The sequence below is a fragment of the Condylura cristata genome, unplaced genomic scaffold (genome assembly GCF_000260355.1).
Source record: "Condylura cristata isolate star-nosed mole 26May11 unplaced genomic scaffold, ConCri1.0 scaffold00001, whole genome shotgun sequence".
Classification (NCBI taxonomy): domain Eukaryota; kingdom Metazoa; phylum Chordata; class Mammalia; order Eulipotyphla; family Talpidae; genus Condylura; species Condylura cristata.
Window position 1 is genome coordinate 17,823,409 of NW_004567102.1, and position 25,208 is coordinate 17,848,616.

The 25,208-nt window shown below is 38.0% G+C and overlaps 1 protein-coding gene across 1 annotated transcript in view; it reads left to right on the plus strand.

The window, feature by feature from the left end:
- Positions 1-25,208, plus strand: part of LRRC1 (leucine rich repeat containing 1) — a 118,966-nt gene that overhangs the window by 79,445 nt on the left and 14,313 nt on the right. The window contains 8 exon segments of the mRNA XM_004673580.2: positions 9,628-9,640; positions 11,642-11,661; positions 12,341-12,442; positions 12,714-12,777; positions 13,406-13,480; positions 15,843-15,987; positions 17,409-17,527; positions 19,512-19,595. Coding sequence (XP_004673637.1) covers positions 9,628-9,640; positions 11,642-11,661; positions 12,341-12,442; positions 12,714-12,777; positions 13,406-13,480; positions 15,843-15,987; positions 17,409-17,527; positions 19,512-19,595 — 622 coding nt within the window.

A 25,208-nucleotide genomic window follows, 5' to 3' on the forward strand; every position in this document is an offset into this window, starting at 1 on the left:
GGTTTAATGGAGAATGTTATTAAATAATCATTTTTGAATAAATTACGATCATCTTTATCCCATCTGTTAAAGTCTGTACCAATGTTCAGGATTTGTTGTATGTAGGCATTTTCTCCCAGTAATAGTGGTAGTGTTTTGTTTTGTTATTCGACTTAATCAGCTTGTGTTACCATTGCAACCTAATATATATTCGTTGTTTCCAAAGTAAGATGCTATTTGAACTTGAATGCTAGGGTGAATGGTCACTCAGGAAGTAAGAATATTGTGATGATGAGAGTGTTAGGGTATCATGTTGTTGAATGAGCTGATTGTCATTGGGTCGGTTTGTGCAATTAAATGAGAAAGATTGTTTCCTACTTCTGGTTAATAATTTTTGTTACCATAGCAAAAGAGTCTATCATTTCTACCCTGTGCATTTAAGATTCATACATGCTAAAAAACAGCTGTTTTCACTTAGTAGGAAGAAACCATCAAAGGGAAAACACCTCAGCGAAGAAGATGGGCTACTGACATGTCTCAGACCATGCTGAAAAGGCACTTGAATTTGTTGGAATGGAGAATTGTTGAGATCTTATAAATGCAAAAGTATGCTATACTTTAAATAAATCATTATCTGAAACTTAGGAAGGGTTCTTCAACTTTCCAAAGAATTCCAAAATAATTTTGTTAGAGCATTTAACTGTTTAGTAACCAAACAAATTCTCAGGGATAGCATGGTTTTGCAAATATTTTGTGTTCTAAAAAGGAAATTGACTGTTTAAACTATTGATACCTGCTGCAATGTTTGTAGATTTTGAATTAGAGATATTTTTCAGTAACTCAAACACTTTAGCATCTGCCTTTTGAGCATCAGTGGAACTAGCACTTCATTTTTTCCTTCTGGTACTTAGCCCAGTGCTTGGCATCAAGCGGCAAAGCTGTGGGTTTCATAAGGGCTTGGGGTCCCTCAGGTTGAACAGGAGTATCCAGAGTAGAGAAGAGTCCAAAGCCCTATCAAGGACAAGTGGGCACCTGGGATCTTGAAGTTGGGGTCCCCTCTAAGCATTATTCCCTTCGTGTGTTAGAAAGGTATTTGGGGTTTGATGCAAAGTTGGTGTTGGAGTGCAGCTTTGTTGTGTTTTTCTACTCCTCTGCCATCATAATTGGATACTCAGTTCCCATAGCCTTCAGGGATTAGTAGCTTTTTCTTAGTGATTCTCACAATACCTAACAGTTCTGGTTATTAAATAATTAGGTTCAAACAGCTTAAGTATTTTTTGTCCTAACAAACTGAGTAATATTTGAAAACACAATAAAAGTAACTTGAAAGAATGATTATTTTTATTTTATTCTTAAACATCTGTAGTTACTTCCTATGGGATATAGATACCTGTTGGGCTCTGCTCAGAGCCTCAAACTGCCACCGCACTTCCTTTCACATACTGATGTGTCAGCTGGGTCCTTGCCCTTTATCATAGCAACTGCAGAAAAATAAGCTTTGCAAAGATGGCATGTCCAGAGAAGGATGTGCTGTCTAATGTGGAAGCTGAACTTGACGGTTTAGCTCTCAAGTGTAAAGTACCCTGCAATGCTTTTCTCAGTCTGCTGCTGCCTGCCTGGGTGCCTTGGTGTGCGATAGCTGTGTTGTTTGTGTTGCTATCTTGAGTATCTGAGTGCACTCTTGTCAGTATTTGGGGGGGGGTATACAGCATCAGACGTCAGTGTATGGACAGCAACCTGCATCACTGTTGCCATTGGCTGTGCTTTCCATCCATTGGGAAGCCTTCCTGTTCCTGTTCTGCATACTTTGTGGTTATGTGGCAGGTTACCAAGTCATCAGTGCAGTTAAGCAAGTTTCAGTAGAATCTTTACAATACCTTGTAATCAGAGAGGAATGATCATAAAAATCTTTTGAACTATACAGAGGAGGAATATGGACTACTTTGTGCAAAATAGCACACTTTTTTTTTTAACCAAAATAAAATTGTTCCAAACATGCTGACTTTTTTTTTAATGATGGTACATTAACACATTGTCTGGTCCTCTAAAGGTGATTTTTTAAAAAAAAAAAAAGATTTATTTATTTATGCATACAGAACTGGGGTATGAGCTAGAGGTGCAGGGGCAGTGAAAGGATTCACTAGAGACAGAATGGGGAGCAGGACAGGCAGATGGATGAAGTACACTGCTGAGGGGACCAGTGGGCGGGTTAGGAGAGGTCTGCCACGCCATGTGGATCACTTCCAGGGCTGGGGATTGAAATAGCACTGAAGGGGTTATATTTTTAATGTTGAGAAACTACCCTACCATCAGTGGCTTGTTTTAAATGCTCTTGTTAAAATAAAAAAAAAAATGTAGTGCTTTCAATACGTCTTTATGAATAAGCAGTGATGGCAGGGGCGAAGGTAATATATTGGTCAGATTTTTAAAAAATTTCCTTCATAATCAGAATGTTTAAGACTTAAAAATTAGTATGATGGGTAATAAATGCTGAAGATGAATGCAGTTTTGGATATAACTTCATGAAGTATCTTTTTAAAATCTGCTATAGCGATATGATCAAGTATTAAAACATTTTAAAATCAATTGTTTTGTCCCTAAATGTAAAGCAAAATATTTAATAAATAATACAGATTTTTGATCTCATTGCTTTGTCACTGAGGGCCAAAGAGAAGTTTGTATCTTTAATAAAATATTAAAAATGTCTTTCTTTTGCTTTTATTATCTATTTCATCTGAAATATATATGCATACTTATATGCAATACATAGCATATACATTTTAACAAGAACTGTAAGGATTATGAAGTTTACTCTTAAATGTATGGAGACCCTCACTGCTCTGGTATAGAATGTCTGGGAATCACTTAAGCCTGAGACTGGTGGTTTTCCACCTGCTTTGTTGGACCCTAAGGGGCCAGCTCTTCAGTGCATTGCAAGGAGTTAAGAACAGTGCCTTGCAGGGTACACTTTATTTTATTTTGGTATTGTGTTAACATAAAATAATTTGCTTTTGAAAATATTTGCAGCAAGCATTTTCAAGTTAGATTTGCAGACCACTGTTTCAGATACTGGCTCCTCCTGGCAGTTTGTGCTACAATGTATAGCCTAACCAGGTTCCCTCAAAACCAGCAGGAAGATTCAAAGCTCTTCAGAAAATGAACTTTAAAATTACCTACTTGTCTCCACTCTTTCCAAACTAGCTGAGGTTATTCCTTACCTGATGATTGAAAAATTGCCTCTTATGTCAAGTATTCCCCAGTGATTGGAAAAGGTAAAATAGATCCCAAAATCACAGGTTCCCTGACTTGCCCTTTACTGCCCACACAATAAGCAATTTAGTCCTTTGTACACAGAAATCTAGTTGTTCAGTGTTTAATTGTGTGTGTGTAATTAGTGTGTGCACCTAGAACAGTGTGTGTGTGGGGGGGTTGGGATTCAGTTCTTAAATTCTGTGTCTGTTCTGACCTGGTGTTGCTTGACATACTTAATGTTGTGTGTCAAGGGGCACAACGTTATCGCTTTCATCCTGACATCATGGGTAAGTCAGCTAGGTCTGGACGCTATGTTTGAGGACCACATTAGCCTGTTCCTTCATAGACACATGTTTTGGCTTACTGCTGCACACTCTGTTTTTGTAAAAAATTTGTTATAAAGAAGTAAGTATGAAAAATTGTTTCCATTGCTGTTATGGGACGGAACCTTCTAGTGAAGAATAATTATTGTCATTTAATATTGCATTATATTCCCAGTACAAGGAATCATTAGGGAGAGGTTTAAAAGTGTTTATTTTTAGGGAAACAATACCTTTCCAGAAGAACTGGTGAGCTTTTTCTTCTTAATACCAGTTCTGACATCACATTTCCTTTTCTGCTTTTGCTGCCAGAGAGCTCAGTTAATTCCCACGAGCAGTAAGAGCAGCTGCGTAGATTTCAACATGAAGAAGCTACGCAACTGGGGAGCAGGGTTGTTGATGTTTACAGTGGGGTAAATGTACTCGAGGTACATATACTTTACAGCACCTGTACCCACATGATTACTGTTTACCATTGGCTTTGTCTTTACAGTGGGAATAGTAGACTGCTCAGGTTTGTGACACTGGTAGTTGGTAGGACAGAGATTTAAACTTAGTTTTGCTTGAAAAGCTGCATTTTCTTTACTGCATGATGCCTCACAATGAACACCTTAGTTTCTTCCTTCTTTCCAGGACCCTGATTTTCTTTTTTTTTTTTAATTTTATAACAGTTTATTTTTACATCATTTTGTACATTTTTTTTTCCATCTCAATTGTAATCCCCGCGGGTTTCCCATCACCAAGACACCTGTGTGCCATCACCATAATCCCGTGCACTTCCCTCCCAACTCCCCCCCACCCCCCATTTTTGATCCCATTCCCCACTCCACCCCCACAAAATGTCTCTGGTATATGGCTGTTCATTATTCTTGTTATTTTCTTGCCTAGGCCAGGACCCTGGTTTTCTTATTTATCAAACTTTTTGTACATTTATACTTTGTCAATATTTCTTTAAATCCATTTTAGAGAGGCTTGGAGTAAAATGAAATAAATGACTACATATCATTCCAGATACCAGCTGGCTTGGAAAGGCAGAAAGGAGGAGACATATGCAGAGGAGTCTTAAGAGAACAGAGATGAAAGGCTTGGATAAACTCTAAGAAAACAATATGAATAAAATTGTTTTTTCAGATATGCCCTTGTAAACTATATCTTCTCATCAATGACTTTTGAACTTGATGCTTACTAAAAACATTTGGGAGATTTCATTATTAAAGTCAGGAAGGATATTTTTGCTTTAAGCTATCTCTCAGTATTGGTACAATACTGGTATTAATGTCTTCCTAAAAGGTATATTAATACTGAAAACATTTTTCTTGAGATTAGTTGTATCAATTTTTACTCAAGTAATTTCTACTCCAGTAACTTACTCAGTGCATTTTTTACTTTTCAGAAATGAGTTTACCTGCAGGTAGACATAATTTATATAGAGAATTCTAAGGAATACACAAAACCTGCTAGAGCTAATAAATGAATCTGACAAAATATAGACATAAAATTAGTATACAAAAGACAGGTGTGTTTCTGTATATGAGCATTTTAGTAATCTAGAAATGAAACTAAAACGATTCCATGTACAAAGCACCAAAAGAATAAAATACTTAGGAATTAGTTTTACAGAAATTTAAGGTATGTACATCAGTAACTACAAAAATTGCTGAAGTTAAAAAAGGCCTAAGTAAATGTAAAGGCATGTATATTGCCTTTGGATTCATGGGTTGGAAGACTTAATACTATAAGAGAGCATGACTTCACAAATCTCATCTATAGATGCAACTCAACCCTCCAGAAAAATCTTACCTGACTCTGACTTTTAATTTTTTTGTAAGGACTGGCAAATTGATCCTAAAATTCACATGAAATCTAAGAGATCACTACAATGACTATGTTAAAAAAAGATGTGTAATACCAAGTGTTGCTAAGGATGCAGAGAAATTGAAACCCTCTTATGTTACTGGAATTGTAAAATTAACAGTCTCTTCTGAGGTAGCAATATCTTCCTCAAAAAGTTTAACATGATTAATACGATTTAGTAATTCTACTCCTACCTATATGTATCCACGAAAGCTGCAAACATGTCTGCACAAAAACTTGTACTCCAGTGTTCATAGTAGAATTATTCATAATAATGAAAAGGTGGAGTCAGCTCAACTTTTTATTAACTGATGAACCGATAAAGTGTATATCCATACAGTGGACACATGCCACCTCATGGATGTACCTTGAATGCATGTTAAGTAAAATTCAGGCACTGAAGGCTCCATATCATATGATTCTTTTAATGTAAATATTCCAGTATAGGTAAATCTATAGAGACAGAAGTAGATAGTAGTTGCCAGTGGCTGGGGTGGGATTTGGAGCACTATGAGGATAATAAATGAATTCTTTTGGGTATGAAATTTCTTTTTTGGGAGTGATGAAAATTTTCTGCAATTAGTGTTGGAGATTGCACAATTGTTTGAGTTTATTAAAAGCCTCTGAATTGTACACATTAAAAAAGGATTATAGCATGTGCATTATATTTCAATGGAAAATAAGAGTGGACTCTAGGCAGCCCTGGAGCTAGTCTGTTGAAAGAGTCTATTATACCTGGAAAACTGACCTAGTTCTTACAGGAAGTGCTCCGTAAAACAGCTTTATGAGTGATGCGCTGAGTTTATTGTCTCTTAATTATTGGTATGTGGGTACTGGTTCATGTATCCAATATCCAGGGTCTCTAAAATATCCAGATAATGTACAGTGGGAGTGAAGGTTGGGAGGTTACAAAAACCCCATTGGAAAGTGGAAACTGATAAGAGAATTTTGAGGCTCGGGAAGCCTATGCTTCTGTCGGGCATGTTGCTTTGTTTTTATGTAACTACAGCTGTGAGATTTCATATCCTTTTTTCATGAAAGAAGTTAATAACCCTCTCCCACTTAAAAAAAAAAAAGCAGTAAAACGTAGCTAAATGTCAGTCCAGCATCTCTAAATAACTACTCAGTTAAGTTTCCTCTTAAAAAAAAAATAGCATTATAGAGAAGGGATGCATGTCATGGACTGCTACAGTGCACAAAACAGTTGTCAGCCACAAGAAGGTTCCTGTCAGTAGACATCTAATTATGAGTTTGCTGCTAGAGTAGAGCAAGTCCTAGGTTTTCAGATTCAAGTCAAGCACGTGGATCTGATTTTGTGTCTGCTACCTAAATTTATTTTGAGTGTTCTTGGACAAGGTGTGGCCCTTACTCATAAGGTCTAGTGCAGGCTTTTACCAATTTGTATCAGGTGCATGCTGCCTAAAAGGAATAAAGCCTATTTTTGAAAATTGTTGCTTTACTCATTGTTTTTGTTGAGGCCTGGGAATTGGTATAAAATATTGTTTCAAAACACAATCAAGATTTTCAGAAAAAAATTGTAGGGGCAAGGTCACCATAAGGAAATTTGTAGCCAGAGATTTATAAGAGTACTAATTTGGTGTTAAAAGAGCAGAAATAGGCCCTCCCTGGCGGCGCAGCGTGTTAAAGCACAGCACTAAGAAACTAAAGCCACTTCCGCATGAGTTTCATCCCCGCCTGTCCCGGAGGTGATCCATATGGTGAGGCAGACCTCTCCTGACCTGCCCGCTGCTCCCCTCAGCAGTGTACTTCGTCGATCTGCCTGTTCTGCTCCCCACTCTGTCTCTGGTGAAGCCTCTCACCGTCCCTGCACCTTTGGCCTGTACCCCAGTTCTGTATGAACAAATAAATAAATCTTTTTTAAAAAAAAGCAGAAATATTATAAATTTGTAAGTAAGTCCTCCTATCTCCATCAATATCGTTTCCCCCCATCAAATATTGTTGCCATAAATGGTTATAGATGTCACATTTTAATGGTTTTATAATGTAATGCCATTGGCTTGGGCTACATTATTTTTTCTTCAGTTTTTAAATGAGTTTGGCCATGAAATGGAAAAAAAAATCCACATGGATTAAAAAGCATTTAAAAAAATATAGTGGAGAACAGATGTAAATTCTTAAAGTAACCACTTATCCAGTCTCTGAAATAGAATCCTAAAAATACAGTTGGCCTACATTCTGACTTATAAAAGAGTACATACAGTTTTTGTTCCTGCTATCGTGAATTTGTAAAACATTAGTGTACTGGTGTACTAAGAAGAAATGCTTCAACACATTCTTTTCCTGCAGGAGCTTATTAATTGTTGTTGTTTTAACCCCATTTTGCTTTAGAAATGGTGGGAGTTACAGAGAGAATGGAAAACCATGTTTTGTTTTTTTTTTCTGTAGGAGCAAGAGGAGGTCATTCTAATACTGTTGTACAGAAAGCTAATTTTCAGGAAACCAAAATTGAAGTATAAAATATTTCTTAATATTGGAATGAATAAAAAAAAGTTTAGCTATATATATATATACAGCAAGAACTATGCATGTAATTATAAAAACAGAATGCTTTCTATATATAAATAAGGTATGAGACAAAATTCTGTGAATTGAGGAAAGCAAATAGTATGTAATGTTACTCTTTGTATGAAAAAAGAGAATGATAAAATTATATATTCATGTTTTATGTCTTTACATAAAAGAACACTACCTAAATACATGAATAAATAACAAAAAATGGTAATCTCCTACAAGAAGGATCTCAGTGGTACCACAGAAGCTGGATAGGTGACTAAATGATATTTAATGGTACTTAATATTAACACTATTTTACTTTAAAAAATTACCTGCTCACAAAATTGACAGCAGGTAGTGAGTGATTAAAAACGCAGATTCCTTAGTGAATCCTGACTTTGTCCATCACCAAGGATGTTTGACCTTCTTAGGTTCCCTCTCTGTGCATTCTCTTTCTCCTCCAGAAAGGTAAATCCTGTAGCGCTTTTACCACAATATCTGTAATACATTTAACTGCCAGTATCATAATTAGTGGGAGGCATATTAAAGACCAGTAATTCTCATATTGCATATCAAATGTCTAACTTTTGGATCTCCTTGTTTTGCTCGACCCAGTGATTATGGAGTTGACCTGTGAAGTAGATGGAATTATGTTCAAATCTCTCACGCCACCCTTTCTTAGCAGTGTGTTTCTAATTAGGTGCTGCAAGAAATGCAGAGATGTTTGAGTCAAATTGAAGATGTTCCCTTGATGGGGGCAGACAAGTCCTGAAGTTTGGTTGAACATGCTATATTCTGAGAGACTAGGAAGGAAGACTATTTTTTCAACTTTTTTTTTTGTTTGTTTTTGTTTAACTTTGTATTCATGCCTCTGGTCTATACCTTTCAGGCAGGGCTTCCTTTACATCAGCTGACTAGCTTAGACCATACCCTAAGGTTTGGACTAACTTTGAAGGGGGAGTTGGCTGTCAAACTGTTTCTTTGCTTTCTGTTTCATGTCAGCACACAGATAATTAAGGGCATTGTGTGGTTGGTTACAAGTAGCAGCTCTGGTCCTTTAAGGAGGCCTTCTGTAGTGGAGATGACTCCAGGGTTTAATGGCATCTTGCAGTAGGCTTTACAGAGGACCCTGATCACGATGCTAAGCTAGAAGACTGTGCTTAGGGACAGAGGCTGTCTGATAGAAATAAGGCATAAACTGGCCCTGTTAACTTGCAGGGGAAATATATTAGGCTCTAACTGCCATGATAGATATGGTTATATTTATTTTATCTTAGGGAAAGTTGGGGTACAATGGGTGATATACCAAATCCAGCTAATTAGTGAGGATCAGGCCAGAACTTGAGTGGCTGGCCTCAGGTTTCTCACCTCTTACTTGAGTGTCACTTTTTTTTTTTTATTTTACTTTATTTGTGCATACAGAACTGGGGTACAGGCCAGAGGCTCAGGGGCGGTGAGAAGATTCACCAGAGACAGAGTGGGGAACAGACCAGGCAGATTGATGAAGTACACTGCTGAGGGGAGCAGAGGGCGGGTCCGGAGAGGTCTGCCGAACCATGTGGTCACCTCCAGGGCAGGCGGGAATCAAATTCATGCGGAAGCGGCTTTAGATTCTCAGTGCTGTGCTTTAACCCACTGCACCACCAGGGAGGGCCTCACTTTGTTTTTTAAAGAATTTTTTATTCATGCACACAGAACTGGGGTAAAGGCCAGAGTTGCAGGTGCTGGGAGAGCATTCACCAGAGACAGATAGGCGCAGAATAGTCAGATTGGTGAACTGTACTGTTGAGGGGAGCAGAGGACAAGACAAGAGAGGTCTGCTGTTCCATGTGGGTCACCTCTGGGGCCAGAGATTGAACTCATACTAAGCAACTGGGCCAGCTTGCAGTGCTGTGTCCTTACTGGTTGTGCCATCGGGGAGGGCCCATGTGTCGTATTTTTAAAATGACAGTTCACAAAATTCTTTGCTGTGGTTAAGAAGGTAAAATTTATTTACCCAGAATTGATAGGTACTTTTCTTAATGTTAAATCATCCAAAAAAAAAAAAAAGAAGAAAAGAAAAAGAAAAAAAAGGAAAGAAAGAATAGAAATGCCATATGATTCAAAGAATTTTTAAAAACTGATTCAAAGACAAATATGGCTCCCCTCCCCCTTCATTGAGGCATTATTTGCTGTAGTCTTAAGTTGAAAATAAGTGCCCATCAGCAGATGATTGGATACATGATGGAATACTACTCTGCTGGAAGGGAAGGAAGGGAGGAAGGAATCTTGTCATATTATGCTAAGTGAAACAACTCAGATGGAGAAAGGCAAATACTGTATGAGTTCACTTATATGTAGGTGATTACACAATGGATAAAAACGTAAAGAACAAACAAATATTCAGAATATAAGAAAAAAGTAGTGATTACCAAAATGGGAGGGGAGGGGATGAGTAAACCAGGTAAAAGGGAGCAACTCTGTTGTGATGGATAGGACTAGAATTCTGGTGGTGAACATAATATACAGGTGTTGGTCACACCTACACACATAGAATGTTACAAACCAGTGTTACTTGAACTGAAAAAAACTGACAAGTGTGTTTAAAAATATATATTGTAAAGAGAGTTCCAGAGAATGGGAGACTTGAGGTGACTCAAAGTAGTGTAGCATGAGGGCAGGAGACTGGGCTTTGGGCCAAATTCGGGTTGTGCCTTTGCTGCTTTCTAATGGACCTCACACACCTCACTTCCCTAGTTGTGTTATGGGGTATCATCAAGTCATCAGTATACTGGGTTGTTCTCAACTAAGTGAGGTGACACAGGGGTGCTCTGCGTGGCAGGTGGCCCTGTTGCTCACTCGTTCTCTATTTTAGGTCTTCAGCCACAGACCACGTCTGCCTCCCTGGCTTGACACTTAGCAGCCAGACCTGTGGATGGCGACTTTTTAAGATGATGCCCAATGACTGAAGTTTTTGAAAGAAAGAGGGCTTTTCAAATCCCTCCTTTTGTTAATGGTTGTCTTGAGTTTGTCAAAGTAGGTATGAGAGTAGTGAAAGTTGAATAGATAAAATGACAATTCTGTAAGTGATTTTTAAAAACACAAATGTGGAAATGATTTACCAAATGATTTCCTTCTCTCTGATAAAACTGATGGGTTTTACATGGAAGTTTAAAGTTCTTTGTTTTTAAGTCATACACAATTACTTTAAAATTAAAGTATTGATAATTACTTTAAGTATTTTACAATATTGATAACTACTTACTAGTGGAGATTTTGATTTATAGACTAGAACCAAGAATTTTGTCTGCTCCTGCTTTAATGGTGAAAACTATTGTTTTCTAAAACTGGAGGACATACAGAATCTGAGCATAGTGTAATAAAATATATTCTCAGACACAAAGGCTTTTGGTTTGTATATATACTGTTCATGCAAATGAAACTTACATTTTAGATGTTAGGGAACCAGCTTTATTAGTATTCATGACATTGGCTTTTATGTTAGAAGGAGCATGGAGTATTAAGAGTGATAAGTGTTAAAATAATAATGTCTGATTACTTGTGTTCTCTACAAATAGAAATCTTCCAAATCTGGATGCTGCTGTTGGCAAAAGCTTGAGTTTTCGGTTGGTATGGTGCTCAGTACAGGGTCTTTTTGAATAATACACCACTCAGTTGTTTTCAAATTAACACATTATGCCACTGCTGGCATTGTGTGCATTTATGAGTTTCTGGTGATGCAGAATTGCCACTGCCTGTCAAGGTTTTTGACCCGATAAGCGGTGAGTGGGGAGAACATCTGTCTCCTTTCACTGCTCCTAACAGACATGGATTACACCCGAGAGACAGGACAGTCTGCCGAGAAGAGTGCCATTCTGAGGTTTAATAAAAATAAAAGTCACGTGATTTTCGCTACCATATATTGACAGGTCCTGTCTGTTTCAGGCATTATCTCTAATGCATCTAAGTGGCAGTTACTTCCATAGTGTTGCTGCCTTGTGCTCTGTGAGTTCTTGATCTTAGGCAGAGACTGAGATGCTACTGTCCAACAGGGCTGGCCTCTTACTGGTGTTTGTTTGGAAGAAAAGCTATGGGCTCTGGAAGAGTAAAGGCGTTGCCTTTTTTATGGAATCAGCACATTTTTGACATTTGAACATCTAGAAGCACATTACCCAGTGTCTATCTCTGTTCCAGGAATGGTTGTTTCCTAGTGACTAGCAGATTACTTTGACATCCCAAATGTGCAGGGTATTTGAATGAGGTACCGTATAGTAATGGTTCTTTTAAAAAATTTAACATTAAAATTTGGGAGGTGGAAATTATATATTTTTTTATATTGTTATTGGTGGTTGTCATAGATATTTATCCCTGGGAATTGATAGGAAAGGTTTTATTAAGAATTGCTGCTGTAAAATGTGTGTTTGGGTAGCAGGGATAGGGAGAATCTTGGGAATTTTCCTTATACCATTTCCTCTGTTCATTTCTAGTCTTTATAACCTGGCTTCACTGGAACTGAGAGAGAATCTTCTTACATATCTTCCTGAGTGAGTCTCTGGGGTAAACAAGGAGGGAATTTTGTACTGAATGAATTTTTTAAACATTAAACAACAACAGCAACAAACATTATAGTGTTTTAGCAAAAAGAGATTCTGAGAAAGTGTTGGCATTGCCAGCCTCCACTTAATAGCCCTTCCTTTGTAGTGTTTACCATTAAATCCAAGTAAATCTTATTTTTAGAAACTAGTTCAACTGAGGAATACTATATTACTCTGCATTTCTGATTTCAAAGAGCTCCTTTTTATTTATTTTTTATAGCTCTCTTACCCAACTCCGGAGACTTGAAGAACTTGATTTAGGAAACAATGAAATATATAATTTGGTAAGTCTGTGTTGAAGGGAGATTTGAATTTAACTATTTCAGTGGTCACACAATTTGGGAGGGGATCTCTCTAGGTGTGCTTACAAACCAGTGTTTACTCAGTTACATATTGATCGCTTGGAAGAATTGAAGTATTTTAGTTCACATAATTTAACTCATTTCTTTTTATGTTTAGTGAGATAATGTGTTGATTTGCAGCAGTGTATGTTTCATTCGTCTGGGTTCACTCCTCTGTCAATGTCAGTCATCACACTACCTACCACCACATCACCAGTGATCCTTGCCACAGTGAACCCCCTTCTCCCCTTTGCTCTTTACCCTCCCCCACCCCCAGCCTCCTTTTGGTAGCTGCAACTCTACATTCAGGTTTTTAGGCACAGTTTAATTCATAATTAAGAGTTGTAATTCAGGAATGGGGAGACTCAGGACTAGAGATGATGGGCATAAGTGGATATGACTAACATTCTTGGAGAAAATGGGCATTTGTGTGAAAGATATTGGAGAAGTTTCAGCAGATATCTGCCATGGTACCTAGTGTTTGTTTAATTAGGAATCCATCTTTCTTAATGCAGGATTAAAAAGTGGATATTTGTCACCATGACATTATTTTTTTGTTTGTTTGTTTTAGCCAGAATCAATTGGCGCTCTCTTACATTTGAAGGATCTCTGGTTGGATGGAAATCAGCTGTCAGAATTACCTCAGGTAAGTGGTAATTTTACACTGTCTCCCTCAGAATATAAAGCAACAACCTTGTATATTCCCTGCTTCTATGTGAGAATTTCTGTGCAAGGGATCCTAAGAATGAAAAATAAGGGTTGAAAATGCACATTTGGAAAAATACACTGAGTATTCATCATGCTGCATTGCCATTAAAAAAAGTGAAAACCTCAACCCACCATTTCTAAAGATGGTAAATATATCCTTTAGTTTTTGAATTCTGTATTTTATTTCGTCCTTGCTACCCATATGACTTACTTCAAGCCCAGCAAATTTGTAAATTACTGGGCCCACTGATTCTGCTGGTATGTGTTTCTCCCACTTCTGTGATGTGCCAAGTGTTACAGGATAATTTTGACCACATTTTGCTCTGTAATAGTTGATGTAAAAGCAGTGGTAAAAGCTTTTATTTCATATGTTGTGCAGTATTTCTTATGGGCTAGTCGGCATGTCATGATGTTCAGGTTTTTCCTACTATTATCCAGTGTGGGAACCAAGATCCAAATGAAATGGAATCTTATATAAACTAAATATACAGCCAGCTGGTGTTGTATTATAAAGTGAATCTGCCTTTCAGTTAGTTTGGAGAGAAACCTAAAAAGCAAACAATAACAACAAAAAGTAGGCATGTTCCCTTCTTATTTTCCTCTTCTTCAACTATTACTAAATTACAGCAAGTCTTTAAAGTCACGATCTACTTCCTGATGGTCCAAGTGCCTTTAAAGTGCTGTCTTTGCTCAGCTGTGTGGCCCAGCTGTGCTGGGCTTTGCACTAGGCGGAAGTGCCACGTCTGTGCAGGCAGAGCAGCACTAGACGAAAGTACTTATGTGAAGTTTTAATTGTAGTCAGCATTGAAATGGCATCATTTATAATGACTGTTGGATCTAAGGAACTAACAAGAATTTCTGTGTCCTGGCTGGCTGCATTTGGGAAAACGGGATCAACAGCTGATGTGGGGGAAAGATTTGATGAGTAGTTGGATTTCTGCAGGAAAAGTAGGGGAAATCCTGTTTGAGAAAATTCTGGTTACTACAGGAATCAGAGGATGGGGGAATAGCAGGAAGTTATCAGGAAAATAATCACGTTTATGAGACATGAAGGGAAGAGTATGTGTACACAGATGTGCATAAATGATTAGAAATGACGATAGGTTTGAAAAGCCACCTCTTGAATGCAGGGCTCCAGTGATCAAGTTCTACATGACTGCTGAAAAATTTCTTTTGTATAAACTTCTGTTAAACCTGGACTAAACACACCAGACAGTATAAATCAGAATTGTTTTCCTGTCTTCAGTGATGACTCAAAGAAAAGAATAGAAAGAAATTTGTTAAAAGGAACAAATAAAAAAGTAGAATTACTTCTGGGGTCTGAAATGAACAAAGATGTTAACTAGCTTCTTATCAACAGGAAATACAGGAGTGGCAGCTGTAGGATACACATTAGGTAGGAGTAGACTGGAAAGAATAGAGCAGAACAAGTCAACACACACTGAGGAATTTGTACTTACATGGATGTTTTTTCAGTAAGGGGTAGTCTGATTACATGAATAGAGCTGCTGTGTTCTAGGAGGGAAACATATGGGTGCACAGGTCGTAGAACAGACTTGGGAGGGGCAGCCAAGACCAGCGCTGACAGCCTAGGTGGATGGCTTATGAAAGTAGAGGCAGTATAAGAAAGAAAATTACTGTTTTGTGATTGTAAGGTATAAAGTAACTGCAGCATGTTAGACCACTGGCACTTTCCCCAATCCTGGACAGACTGCTTCCATTAAAAGCAGCATACTAGCTTCTCTTTTCATTAATGTTACATGCAAAAGTGTGCAGATGTCAGTATGCTTCAGTTTTATTGGAGCAATCTTGCGGATGTTTCTTGCAATAAATACTACCTGGCAGAGAATATATAAAATAGATGACTTCCTAACAGAAAACTTGAGGGTCACCTTGAAGTGCAAGCTACTTAGTAAGTGATTGATCACAATCTTGGAGAACTATATTTTAGCCTTTTCCCCCTAATCATGTCATTAAAGTAATTTCTTAAAGTCATTTGTTTTCTCTTGTTGCCTGTCTCTTCATCTATTAGATGAGAATGATTTCCTATTTCCCAGAAGTTGAAGGGTTTGTCATCCCTCCCAACTCTGATTTATTCTGCTTCCTGTTTTCACCAGAAGGGTTCTGGAAATTTACTACAGTCTTCACATTTCAATATACGCAAAAGAAACATCCTTAGGGCTACTCTGGGATTTGATTGGGAGAAAATCACAGTAACAGATTCTGTGCTTTGTATTATGGCAAGTTGAAACATGAGGTATTTTTTTTAATGTTTTTTAAAACCTTTGTCACCAATGTAGGAAATAGGAAATCTGAAAAGCCTGTTGTGCCTAGATGTCTCCGAAAACAGGTTGGAAAGACTTCCTGAAGAAATCAGTGGCCTGGCTTCATTAACGGACTTAGTTATTTCTCAGAACTTACTAGAAGTGATTCCGGATGGCATTGGTATGTATAGAAAATACCTGAAGGTGCCAGATACTGTCTCAAGCATTTGACACACCCATTGATCAGCACTCCTAGGTGCTGGGGACCTGGCTGCTGTAGTTGTTTTTAAAGAAGCAATAGAAGGAATGTTTAATACAACTCAGGTTTCCTATATGCAAGCTTTCCTGTCATCCTGATTTGAAAGCAGCTGTAGGTATTAGTACTTGCAAGTGTTGACTCATTTCTGCTTCATCCACATCTTCAATAATTTCAGTAGGGACTGGCCCACATATTAGAGTAGGTTTCAGACATATGAACAGTTTATGAGAAAGTAACTTTGTCCTAGGGATGGGCTATTAAGGGAGAATAGTTTGCCTGAATGGAATCTTCTCTAGCACATTGAGAATAATCATTTACTTTACTCATGCTGTGCTTACTTCCTTAAAAAAATTAGTCCAGACATTTCCTATACCATAAAGGAATTCAGTCCAGGGTGAGAAAAATAAGTATAAACAGAAAAGGTATAAACAGACGTGAACTGGCAGTTCCATTGTAAGCCACTGAAAAATTGTAAGAAGTGTTATTTAACCATATAGTCATCATAGGACTCCTGACTTTGACCTACATTTAACTTAACATTAAAGGAAGTTTTGGAAAGATGTTTAATACTTAGAACCACATCCTTTCTGGTACTTGTCAGGATGAAAGTGGTAATTGCTAATAGCAATTGAGTAGGAACATGGACATTGCCTTTTGGTTAAAACTGGTTGGAAAATTGATGGGGATTTTAATGCTAGGTAGAATCATATGGCATCTGAAAACAGTTGTAGGAACTAGGGATGTTGCATTTCTGAGAATAGGAAGAAGTAGGAGGCAGGAGATGGCTGACTTGAAGCACTGCAAAGGCTGTCATGAAGAAGGAGGAATAGATTTGTTACATCTTGTTGAAATGGGTGAAAAGAAAGAATCAGTGAGTTTTAAAAATTTGTTACATACACACACACACACACACACACACATATATATAAAACACTTATAAGGATTTTTGTAGTGTCATTTCACATTTGGTGGCAAAATAAACTATGCTTCATTGATTTCCTGGAACAAGTTTGAAGTCTCTTTTTTTGTACAGGAAGCATCTCCTGTTCTTAAAGATCTATCATGAGCCAGCTGTTTGCTTTTCTTTAAATTTTCTGACTTTGATAGGATATTTTTAGGTAATGACTTTTAAAATGATTTGCTTATAATTGCTGACTGTTTTTCATGTTCTGAACAAATTATTTTAATTCTCTACCTTTAGTGAGCTAGGATTTCATAATTTGAGAAGCTGGGCGAGGGGGAAAAAATGAGTAACTATTTAACACAAAAAACTGCAGACAGGCAATACCAAGTGATTATTTGAATACAATTGTAGCTAATGAGTTTAAATAACACTTTTACAGGAAAACTAAAGAAACTGTCGATCTTAAAGGTGGATCAGAACAGACTCACACAGTTGCCTGAAGCAGTTGGGGACTGTGAAAGCCTCACTGAATTAGTTCTTACAGAAAACCAGCTCCTGGTGAGTGGTTTGCGCATGTCAATGGCTATTTGTAGTGTGGTTTCTATATCATAAATACTTATTAGGGGTAAATTCTACTTATTTGTAATCTGCATGGACTAAGTGGAAATTTCCTGAGGTTGCATCTGAAAAGAGACTTGTGAAACAAATATCTGGCATCAAGGTGACTGATGTTTCATCTGCTTACATGAAGAAAGTGGCTTTGCGATTCCCAGTCAGAGCGGGTCCCTCTTGTCATGCTTTCAGTACTAGGTCTGGCTAATACCTCCCAGAGATCCCCAGCGAGTGGTGGGATAAACCACTCTCTGTGACTGATGCCCCTGCCAGGGTGTCCAAAGACTAATGAGGAAACAGAGTTCTCTCTACCTTTTTTTTTGAACAAAATGTGAAGATCCTAAGAGAGGAAAAGAAATGGTGGTTGGCCAGGGAGAGCCTTGGTTAGGATTGTAGCAGGAATTTTCTTTATAAGCTAGTTGGAGAATGGTATCTGGCGGGTTTTGATCTGTGATCTTGCCCTGTCCTAGCTATTGGGGGTGGAGTGGGCACTTGGACAGTCCTTCGTCTACCCTGGGCAGAGGCGGGGCACACACCTCCTGCCAAGGCTAAGGCTAGCTTGGCATGGTGGCAGCAATCGCACTTCTCCTGCTCATGCCTCTGCTGTCATCTCCCCTTTCGTTTCTTTTTGCTGTGTTGAGGCCAGTATTATTTCCTTAGTTTACTTTGGTACCTTTATTTCTTTAGCTCCATCTTATTGCTTTATTTTTTACACTACTCCTTTTATCCCTTTCTCTCCTTTCTTTATGCAAAGAGTCAGTAATGTTCTTTAGATGTAAAGAGCAGAAAAAGACAGCAAGAGTGCACTAAGGACACAGAGTTGGTGGGGGAGCCCGGCAGAGTCTCTCCTCAGGCAGCTGCAGCAGCCTCCTCTGGCAAGTGTGGCTAAAAAGATCAAGTCTTCCTGTCCAGCTTCATGGTTTTGGGCTTGCAAATCATAGTCCTAGCAGTTACTGAAAATGTAGTCACCCTTGCAATCTATGAAGACCCCTTCCTGGCCCCTGTGGACTCTGGCCTGGGTCCTAAAGGGCCTTGTGCTCCCCTTGTTAAGGGGAAGGATGTCCTAAAGGAACTCTGCAGAGTCTTATGGACTCCACCCCCTACTCCAGCTTTCTGGACCCTACACCCTACTCCAGTGATTGGAAACTACAACTCCCAGCAGTACCAGGGAGAGAACTGAGGACACAAGGGCGAGGCTAGCAGGACATTTGGGGGATAAATAGGGCGCAATTGCATCTCTCGCTCGGGAAACGGCTATCTGGACCACGTGACTGTGTGTGTTCAGTCAGTGAAGTATTCTAGTTACTTGGTATCCCACTCCCTTTCCCTGGGTTGCTTCCTATTCCTTTCCCCTTTTGTAAATAAACCCGTTATAGACTCTTTTGTGTGTACCTGCAGTATAACCCAATTGTGAGCCTGCAGGTGAGGCCCCACAGACAGGTGGCCCAGTCCACTCTGGGATACCCTGTAACATCCTCACAGCTCTTTCCCACTGGCCTCAGGCACCCTGCTTGGGATTCTCATTCCCTTCCCCAGCCCTGTGACTTCCACAGTCATGGAAGCCACTGTTTATTGTGGTTCTCAAAAGTGCAGGGAAGGAAGGAGTAAATTTTGAAAATGAAATTTGAGGGAAAATTCTCACTCACTTGAGTTGAAGAGCCTTCATTTCTTCTTCTTTACTAAGTGTTTTTCTGTTCCCTGCTCTGAGCTTTTGATTTGTTCATTGAAACACAATGATCATTTCAACACAAATGTAAAGTAGATAATTCCATATTCCTTAGGGAATCTTAACAAATATGTGATGTTCAAGAAGAATTATTGAACATAATGCGTAGGATGAGTTTATATTCCTTAAGTCCTTGAAAAGATCTTTACTGTGATCCATATTCCAAATATTTGTTAAATTAATAATAAAATATTTTTTTAACAGACCTTACCTAAGAGCATTGGAAAACTTAAGAAGTTGAGCAACTTGAATGCAGACAGAAATAAATTGGTGTCACTACCAAAAGAGGTAATGTGCTTTTTACAAAATAGCATAATAATTATAAAGTAATAACACCAACCCACAAGAGATCAAAATGTCAAATACTTTAAAATTTTACATGGTACTCTTTGAAGACATACATGCTTTCATCTGTGACTATAGAGATGGTTGGAAGAATTATATGAAAGAATGAATTTCAGCACCATTAAATAGAGTAGGTGAGTTTCCCTGACTATGAACCATGTTGGCAAAGATGATCATATTTTATATGGGAGAAAGATAAAGATTGAGATTTGGGGCTTGATATAACTGAATAATGACACCGTTGACAGAAACGGATAATTTGGGATTTGGCAGAGGAAGCCAATGATTTTGATTTTGATTGAGTTGAATACAGTTAAACTGCTTCATCAGCCATGGGAGTTATAGGGACGGCTCTTGATGCACCCTGTCTCTGGGCACTTGTCCGGGGCAACATTCACATCGAGCAAGAATGAATGAGCTCTTCACAGAGACATTCTCCTTGAGGAAGGCAAATGGAAGCTAAGACCAGATTCTTGGGATATTTCTGTCAGTGTTCCCAGTGGGAGAAAAAAGAAAGCCACCATCCATTGTGGAGAAGTAGCTGTGCAGACCTAGGCATTCTGGCAAGGGGGTGAATACGAAAAGAATGAGGAGGAAGTCCACAGTAGATTAAACAAGGAGGTGTGTAATACGTTGTAATATGTTGTTTTAAAAGAAGGCTTTCTGTTTGGAACAAGGAGAACTTGATTGGCAGAGGGAAGTACTGATTTTTTTAATTAGTATAGCCTAAAATTAAATTTAAGCCCGTTTCCCCTCTCCACCCACCTCAATCAAATGAGCTATTGGTGAGCTGACCCTCCCTTTTGCCAGAACCTCATACAAAAAGGTGTGGTTTGGTGTGACAGGTCACCGACCAGGTGCAATTTGTGTTTCTCCATTTAACCCATTCCATCATATGTCTTGACACACTTTCAGAGCTGCCATCCAACCAGCCAGAAGTTGAGGGGTTTCTACTTAACTAGGGTACTTCTCAAGTGTCTGAAATTGTCGTCGTGGTTTCTGTTTTCCTTTCTTGAGCTTGGTCTTCAATTCTGGGCATGCCAAAATTCTCCCTGCCATCGAAAGAAAACCTATTTAAGCAAAGGAACTAAAGTTAATATCTCAGCTAAACTGGGACCCAAGTAAAACCTATGCTAATCAATACATTTTGGTTCCAACCTCTGGAACCAAAGTGAAAACCAAAACAGCTGATATTGTGAGTATTTATTTCACTCTTGTTGAATAGCACACATAGGGAGATAATCGTTTGGACCCATAAACATACACACACACACAGAAATAGAAAGGATTTATTACTTTCTTATTTAATGCATGTACCATACTAGATGCTTTCATGTATATTAATTCATTGACTCCTCACAACAGCTTTTGAGGTTATGAGGATGTCCACATTTTACAGATGAGGAAATGGAAACTAGTGAGACAGCTGTCCTTACCAGGGCTCACAGAGCTGGGAGTCCCTGAAACCAGGCTCCACGGGTCAGTCTCCTGAACTCTAGTTCCTTGCTCTTTTATTGGCCACTCAGAACTTCACTGCTCAGGTCACACAGGTTCAGCCAGCCTTCCCATCTGTGTGACCTGAGTAAGGCGGGATCTCAGTTTGATAAAGAAAAGTCAAATTGTTTTAAGTAGTGTTTTCTAAAATACTGAACTATATTAATGCAGTTTTACAAAATTAACATTCTAGGAGTAGGTCTCAAGGTAAGTGGCAAAGAGAGCACTTCTAAATTCCCAGTAAGCTTCATCACACCCAACTAACTTCCCTTGATTTTTTTTCTCTCTTTAAAAGGACACGTTCTAGACAGGAACATTAGAACACTATTTTTGTAAAACCATCACCGTCATTTAGCACTAGTCTTATTTTCACTTTAAGAGAACGACATTTGTGCTGTTTAGCTGTAGATACCTACTATGTGCCTTGAGGCATGACTTTTTTTTTTAGAACAGCTTTTCTGATGTGAAAGTATTTCCAACTTCAATGCATTTTGATTATCACTTTTTACCCATTTTCTATGTAATTTTGGTTCATTTTCTGGCTTCTGAAGTTTTATGACGGTATAAAAGTCTATGCTTTTTCCTGACTGGGTAAGCCAGAGGGTGTTTGGATTTTTAGCAATTCCTCTTTCCTAGCATCCCTTCCTCCTACTCACACAAACTCGGCTCCCAGGGGAGGAAATGCACCAAGCACATGTTCCCATGTCTCCACTTCTGCTGTGGGTCACAATTTGGTAACCCAGCAGAAATGGCTGGGTGCCTGCCTCTGACCATCGGGCTGAAGAGCCAAACCACTGAGAGCCTCCTGACCTCCAATTGCGTCATGTTGGTTTGGGCAGTACCTTTGTGCCACTGTCTCTGTGAGTGAGTGTGGAAGGCCCTGTGGCCCTGTGTGTGTGTGTGTGTTTTGTGTGTTTATGTATGTGGCTTAGTGGAAGGGAGTAGCACCTGTGTCTGTGTGTCTGTGCACAAGTGTGCTCTGGCTCCAAGCTTGATACTGTTTGATCAAATCCTGCACCTTCCAGACTGGATTCTTTTCTTTTGAGGCTCTATTACGTTCTCTTTAATAAGTATGTTGCATGCATGACATATCTAAACTGAAATGCTGACCTATTCAACTTATATGCCCAAAGTCCACAGTTGAATTAATTACCATTTGGTCTTATATGTTGTGTAGTTCCTTTTTTCTTTGTCTTTTTCTTTTAATTTGTTGGTATTGTATATTGTCAGTATTAAATCATAGATCCTTAGTCTTAGCGAGATTTATTTACTTTTTTTTTCTTTCAAATGGTTGAGGGGAAAATGTTCGTACTATGTGGGTCACAATAATAGATTTTGTTTGTGTTTTGTGGTGTTATTTGTAGTAAACATTTCCAAATCAACAAATGTCTCTTGTTTTCTTAATTGTTAGCTGCTTGGAAATTTAGAAAAGTCAGGTAAACTTGTCATCTTGTAAGTATTGTTCAGACCACAGTTCCATCTCTGACTTCCATTTTGCTTCTTAAATGCATGAAGACTCAAATCCGCTGACTGCTTTGTGTGTTCCTCATTGTAAAATTTTGGACATTTTTCTCTAAATTTATTTTTTTTAATGACTGCATGGCCTGGAACCATATTTTGTTATGTGTTTGTCAGATTTGTTCAGATTATTCTCTCTCAAAAGAATGCTGTTCTGTGAATTACATTTTAAGTTATTCAGAAACTCTGAAAGGCATAATTTGGCAGCTCATCTGTCTTCACTCAATTCCAGTTTGTTGGCACGATTCTATTTCTAATGGAAAGGCTAGATTTGCTTTATTTGCTACATGTGGCATGCTTCTGATTTTTCAAGCCACTTATTGTGTCTTTTATTTCTCGTCCTGTTACTTATATATGCTCTGGAGGCTTCCTAAAAACTTATTTTTAATGGAGGAAATACTTCAAAAGAGACTGTATTGTAGTGTGATTCATGGATAGACAGGGAGTTGGATATGATGACAACGATTTGTAACTTTATAATTTTTCCCCATCAAACACTACTGTTAGCTAACCTGAACTATAAAGAGCTTCTGCCTGGAAGAAATTGAGCATATATCCAGGTTTGGAGTCCAGTCTTTTATTCTATCAATTCAAAATTAAAGTTACCCAACTAGGTCACACTCAGTAAGACAAGATGGGATTTGAAGACCATTGATCAACCTTTTTTTGTTTTGTTTAGGTTTTCTGTAAATATTAATTGCCCATAAATAGTCTTAAAATATTAAGAAACATACATAGTGATAGAACATTCATTCTGTGGTTCATTTACTGCCTAATTATACCTTAAAATTATTTTTGTGTGAATTCCCATCATACTCTAAAATGACTTTCTGACAACTAAATATCAATGTAATCTTAAAGTATTAACATAAAATACAGTGACTATTGCATTTCAAGATGAAGAAAGGATTCCTAAGCTTGACAAGAGGAAGTAAGTCATAAAAGAGGAAGTAGATGAATTTATCTACGTGAAAGTACAGTTCTGATCTTTGAGAAGGTAATGGCATCCTGGGGGCGTCACAGAGAAGGAGATCCTACATATCTAGGAACTTAACCTAAGTAAACAGTTAAGGATTTACAATAAGAATGGTATACAAGAATATTTCTCACAGTATATATAGGAGCAACTAACACATGTCAGACACTGTACCAAGTGCTTTTATTACTGTCCTTGTCTAACTTTCACAATAGTTATGAGGTATAGCTAAATTATTATCAGCCTCTGCCAGATTATAAGACTAAACTCAGAGAAGTTTAAGCAACTGGCCCAACATTAACAGCAAAGAAATGGCAGAACTGATATGGGCTCTTTGTGAAGTAATCTGTGCTACATCTGTAGGATGAAATAATTTTGTGGCCAATAAGATGATTTTAGAAATTTAATGACAAGGGAAATGTTCTTGATTTCATATGTGAACAAAAGTACTAAAAACCATAGCGTTGATTCCAGTTCTGTTAAAATGTGTATGTATAATCACAAATGTATGTCGATAATACTGGAAGATTATACCTCAGGATATTAATACTGATTTTCCCTTTGATGTAGGATTTGTTTTGAGTCATTTTTTCATTGTGCTTTCATGTGTAGTTATATAGGACTTTATTTTGCAGTACATAAGTTTTTTATAATTAGAGAAGAAAAATGCCATAGTTGTTAGTGGATATTTTGATGTCAGTAGTCCAGCAATTCAGGGAGTCCCAAAGCCACATGATTTCCAGAATATTTATGAAGTAGGGAACATTTGAATAATATGCCACAGATGATGTTGGGAAAGGCAAAAATAACCTTTGGTTTCTAAAATTATACATATTATTACTCTTCAGACTGTATTTAGACCAGATTTTTTTTTTTTTGCATTTTCCTTTTTCCCAATTAAATGTGAGTTTAATTCTGTTACAAATAATATCACAAGAAAGACACTGAAGGAAATGAAATCTCCTTTATACTTTTGGTAGGCATTCACAGAGTAGATATAGGCAGACAAAAGTGACTAGTACAGACTCTTTTTTTAAACTGATGATCTCCTTTAGGGTAATGTCACCTGCAGACAATTAATATATACTAAAAAGTGACTTGACTATGAATTGGCAGTCCCATTTCCTTGAGATGGATTAAATCAGTGCCAAACAGTTTAGGACAGTATCATCTTGAATTAAGAGACACAGGACAGCTAAACGAGGATTCTCAACTGCATTTTGTAGCTTTTAGAGAATCCAAGTCCCACCCCTTGTATTCTGGGAAGGCGCTATTATGTGGTTTAAGGGAGGTCTAAAAATATCAGCTCCCTACATAAGTGGTAATAAGTTATTTAAACAACTGTTTCCCAGAATTTATAAGTGATAGATATTTTATCCTCATGACCACTTAGGAACTAGTAAACTGCCTCCTGAACCAGAAAGAAAAAGTGAAAATACATATGACTAGTGTATACACACACACAACACAACACAACACAACACAACACAACACAACACAACACTGAACTCATGTCAGGTCCTCACTGTTGCTAGTACAAAGGGCCACTGTGATACAGGAAAGTAGTT